This window comes from Thunnus albacares, chromosome 22, assembly GCF_914725855.1.
Source record: "Thunnus albacares chromosome 22, fThuAlb1.1, whole genome shotgun sequence".
NCBI classification, from domain to species: Eukaryota; Metazoa; Chordata; class Actinopteri; order Scombriformes; family Scombridae; genus Thunnus; species Thunnus albacares.
The window spans coordinates 655945-661944 of NC_058127.1; the positions used below are offsets into that span (position 1 = coordinate 655945).

Sequence of the window (6000 nt, forward strand, 5' to 3'; positions counted from 1 at the left end):
TGACTGTTTCTCTGTGTAGATGGTCTTCATGTTTCAGTGAGCCGAAGAATATTACACCCGGTGGACAGTAGAGAGCTATTCTATTTCTATTCTATTCTATTCTATTCTATTCTATTCTATTCTATTAAACTTATCATGTGTGTCCTTGAGGTCGAACAAAAGTGTTGAATCAAATTTCCTTCCTCATAAAACATTTACAAAACTATTTTTTAAAGTATTTTAAATTCCTCATTGGTTACCTCTGTGTTTACTAAGTTCCAGTCTTCTTCTTCTCTGCCTTTAGAGCCACCTGTAGATCAGTGGAATAGAGTCAAACAGGTTGGACTGTGTATCGTGAGCGTGCATGTGAGCGTGCATGTGCAAACCAAACAATGACCCACTAATTTTAGCCTTAACCCTTAAACAGAGTACAGAAGGGTCTCCTGGTGTTCCTTCATGTTGGGGCTCACTGCTGGAACACAGAGAGACTGAGAGTTTGGAGGTAAAGTCAACACTGAGGATGTTCTCCGAGCATCAGAAGGACACAACAGGAACGTCTGCATCTGGAAATAAATAACGCTTCGTATTATTAGTCTCATGTCTGTAGAAACATGTTCTTGATCATCCGACAGTCCCACATATCACAGCAGAGAGAAGTTATGGACCATATAGATACACATACAATCATATAAACTAAACACTGAGAAATGTGAGAAAGCAACAACAATTAATCAATTAATCAGTTAGTCTGTCGACAGACAATTAATCAATGACTATTTTGATAAATTAAATAATAATTTTAGTAACTTTTTAAGTAAAAATGTTGCATATTTGCTGGTTTCAGCTTCTCAGATGTGATGATCTGAAGCTTTTCTGTGTTGTACATCATAATAAACTGATAATAAACCATTTCTGACACTTTATACAGAAAGTGATTAATTGATTAATAGAGAAAGTGATCAGCAGATCAATCGATAGTGACGATAATTGTTTCCTGCAGCTGTGTCGTCACTACGATGGTTTCTGTTTGTGTTTGACAGAGTTTACCTGCAGTTTTCTCTGGACCACGTCCACATCCTGAGTCCTTCTGTTGCCATGGTAACACACCTGAGACAGAGGGGGGCGGAGTCAGGAGGTGACGTCACAGGGAGGAAACAGAGAGAAGAAGAAGAAGAAGAGATGGAGGGAGGTCAGACTGCAGGGAGGAAGAGGAGAAGAGAGGAAGAGGAGGAACCAGACTCATCCCACTCTACCTCCTCTGTTACCATGACGACAGCCTCCCGGCCCTGCGTCTCCATGGTGATCAGGGTGCAGCAGAAGGAGGGCGTGGCCTGGAGGAACACGGGGGTGGAGTTAAAGGAGGAGGAGGCGGGGCTGATGCCGTGTTTCTCTGTCAGAGCTTCTGTGATTGGTCCAGTGGTCAGCTGGGGGCGGGACCCAAAGAACGGACCAATGACAGACAGAGAGACAGAGACGGAGAAGGACGACAAGGTGAGAAACACACCTGTTACATCCCATGATGCACCTGTGATCAGGGTGTAGTTACCTGTGTGTGTGTGTGTGTGTGTGTGTGTGTGTGTGTGTGTGTGTGTGTGTGTGTGTGTGTGTGTGCAGGTGATACTGGTGATGTCAGGTGCGTCAGCTCGGTGGTTTCCTCTCCTGCATCCTGGATGTTTCTACAGACTGGTCGCTGCCAACACACAGGTAACTGCACCACCTGTGATGATGTCACATGATGACGTCATCAACACAACACAAACAGTAACAACGCCGTTGGTCACCAGAGGGCTGTTCCATCAACGCAGCTACAGGAAGAAGTCTGACTAGAACTAACGTCAACTTCCACTTGAGGATCAAGTCGTTCCACTAACACAGTTTAGCTGCGTCTAGTCAGCGTTCAGTCTATCCAGACTGGAATAAACCTGCAGTGTTCACAGAGGACATAAACAGCCCAGAACAGTCGATTGTAGAAAAGACGATACTGTGTCACTAAAAGAAGAGAAAACTAGAGCGAACAGAACAAACCTGCTGATGAAACTATATGAAGAATATAAACTACAGTTAACAAGGTGAAGGAGACGACTCGGCACAAAACTGATGCCAGATTAAATGCACACCTGTAGGCAGGTAGTGATGGTCTAAAGGTTAGAGGAGTGAACTGATCACCAGAAGGTTGATGGTTCAATCCCTGCAGGCTTGATGAGTCTGGGTGGGGAAGTGAAGAGCAGCGCTGGTTCCTGTTCATGGTTTTATCTTTATTTGTTAATAAATGAGCGTTCAGTAGTGTTGCCCTTCAGATCAGTGTGGTTATATTATCACTAGACTGGATAATATCAGATGTATAATTAAAATTACAGTGTCGCAACTTCAGAGAACCAACTTACCAACATTATCAAACTCTTTGACACATTTTCTCTTTCACTAAATGTCCGTTAACAAGCGTCAATGAAAGTCAAACATTAAGTTTCAGTTGGAGATAAAGAAACTGGAGAAGGATATAAATACAGTCTGTCCGGGTCAAACATCACTATAATATCATCACCTTTTCTTTATTTCTCATGCAGAATACCATCTAACTGACATGTGTATATTTATTACCCTACATGAATACAGAGTTACTGAACTTTATTGACTGTTTCTAAACACAGTGCAGCTGTTTCAAACACATTGTGAGCATTTTAGAAGCAGCAGGTTCTGACTTTTGTCAGCGACGAGTTCCTTGTTTTCCCGGCGGCAGAACAGGTGAAGAGAGCGGTGAATGTTGTTACTATAAGCAGTTAATACTGTAAACATTTAAACACAGCAGAAGGATTCATGGTTTAGACTTTATTTAATTGTCTTTTTGTCTTCACAGCTTGAACAAAATGAGTGAATGAATAAATAAATAACTTCAAAATAACGCTGGCACACTTTTATTTCTTAAATTAGTCATTCTAAATAACCTGAGCAGTGAGGTCTCAGGTGTAATACCAGCACCTGTCCAACAGGTGTCTTTCTCAGCAGTGATGTCACAGAGGTTCACGTGACAGACTGCTGACAGCTGATTGGTCCATGTGTCTGTCCATCAGGATCCCAGCGTTCTGATTGGCTGTGGTGTTTCTGGGCGTAGTGGGGTGGAGCTGCACACTGACTCCACCCTGCAGGTCAACTCTGATTGGAGGTTCCACACACTGACACGCCCACTGCTACTGCACACCTACAGACAGGTAACACACACACACCTACAGACAGGTAACACACACACCTACAGACAGGTAACACACACACCTACAGACAGGTAACACACACCTACAGACAGGTAACACACACACCTACAGACAGGTAACACACACCTACAGACAGGTAACACACACACCTACAGACAGGTAACACACACACCTACAGACAGGTAACACACACACCTACAGATAGGTAACACACACACACACACACACACACACCTACAGACAGGTAACACACACACCTACAGACAGGTAACACACACCTACAGACAGGTAACACACACACCTACAGACAGGTAACACACACACCTACAGATAGGTAACACACACACACCTATAGACAGGTAACACACACACACACACACACACACACACCTACAGACAGGTAACACACACACACACACCTACAGACAGGTAACACACACACCTACAGACAGGTAACACACACACCTACAGATAGGTAACACACACACACCTACAGACAGGTAACACACACACACACACACACACACACACACCTACAGACAGGTAACACACACACACACACACCTACAGACAGGTAACACACACACCTACAGACAGGTAACACACACACCTACAGACAGGTAACACACACCTACAGACAGGTAACACACACACACACACACACCTACAGACAGGTAACACACACCTACAGACAGGTAACACACACACACACACACACACACCTACAGACAGGTAACACACACACACACACACCTACAGACAGGTAACACACACCTACAGACAGGTAACACACACACACACACACACACCTACAGACAGGTAACACACACACACACACACACACACCTACAGACAGGTAACACACACCTACAGACAGGTAACACACACACCTACAGACAGGTAACACACACACACACACACACCTACAGACAGGTAACACACACACACCTACAGACAGGTAACACACACACCTACAGACAGGTAACACACACACACCTACAGACAGGTAACACACACACCTACAGACAGGTAACACACACCTACAGACAGGTAACACACACACCTACAGACAGGTAACACACACACCTACAGACAGGTAACACACACCTACAGACAGGTAACACACACCTACAGACAGGTAACACACACACACACACACACCTACAGACAGGTAACACACACCTACAGACAGGTAACACACACACCTACAGACAGGTAACACACACCTACAGACAGGTAACACACACACACACACACACCTACAGACAGGTAACACACACCTACAGACAGGTAACACACACACCTACAGACAGGTAACACACACACCTACAGACAGGTAACACACACACCTACAGATAGGTAACACACACACACACACACACACACACCTACAGACAGGTAACACACACACCTACAGACAGGTAACACACACCTACAGACAGGTAACACACACACCTACAGACAGGTAACACACACACCTACAGATAGGTAACACACACACACCTATAGACAGGTAACACACACACACACACACACACACACACCTACAGACAGGTAACACACACACACACACCTACAGACAGGTAACACACACACACACACCTACAGACAGGTAACACACACACCTACAGATAGGTAACACACACACACCTACAGACAGGTAACACACACACACACACACACACACACACACCTACAGACAGGTAACACACACACACACACACACACCTACAGACAGGTAACACACACACCTACAGACAGGTAACACACACACCTACAGACAGGTAACACACACACCTACAGACAGGTAACACACACCTACAGACAGGTAACACACACACACACACACACCTACAGACAGGTAACACACACCTACAGACAGGTAACACACACACACACACACACACACCTACAGACAGGTAACACACACACACACACCTACAGACAGGTAACACACACCTACAGACAGGTAACACACACACACACACACACACCTACAGACAGGTAACACACACACACACACACACACACCTACAGACAGGTAACACACACCTACAGACAGGTAACACACACACCTACAGACAGGTAACACACACACACACACACACACACCTACAGACAGGTAACTCTCTCTCTCTCTCTCTCTGTGTCCTCAGCCTCTCTCGCCCACAGTCCAGTCTGTCTCTGAGGTTCTGGACTGCAGGTAAACTCTCTGTGTTTATGACACGTATGACACACGTCTGCTCCACACGTGTTGGACCTGTTCATACAGTCTTAACTGATAAATTACATCCAATAATAAGCAGATAAACGTTCAGTTTGTCTGTTAGTTTTTGGTGAGTTCGTTAAAAGATGTTTAATTAAATTCTGTCAGTCAGCTGAGAGACTCATTTATTGTCAGATCAACACTTTGTACATGTAAAGGAGCTAAACTAACATTACTGCAATAACACGTGTTAAATCACACAAAGTATGGGAATAAAATGCTGAACATACCACATAATAATAATGATAACAATAATAATAATATAATAATAATAAACTATAATTAATAACATATAATGTGTAGCAGTTGTTTTACAGATCTATAAACTGTTGTAGATCCAGAGAACATGTTTCTGACTGATTTATTGCTAATTAATTTAATCCTATTTAATGTTATTTAATGTCAGTTATTTCTATTTTCTTTCTCTGATCGTCTATATATATCTGTTATTGATTCTGATCAGTTAAAACAACATCTGCTTTAATAAACAACACATTTAACATGTCGACACTTTCATGTTTTACACACAAAATGTTTCTGATCACCTCA

At 43.4% G+C, this 6000-nt stretch overlaps 1 protein-coding gene across 2 annotated transcripts in view; it reads left to right on the top strand.

The window, feature by feature from the left end:
* Window positions 1–6000, top strand: part of ctc1 (CTS telomere maintenance complex component 1) — a 33242-nt gene that overhangs the window by 11144 nt on the left and 16098 nt on the right. For both annotated transcript variants that reach the window (XM_044341514.1, XM_044341515.1), the window contains exons 15-18: window positions 1020–1470; window positions 1594–1683; window positions 3048–3185; window positions 5342–5388. In XM_044341514.1, the coding sequence (XP_044197449.1) occupies window positions 1020–1470; window positions 1594–1683; window positions 3048–3185; window positions 5342–5388 (726 nt within the window). The remainder of the gene's footprint in view (window positions 1–1019; window positions 1471–1593; window positions 1684–3047; window positions 3186–5341; window positions 5389–6000) is intronic.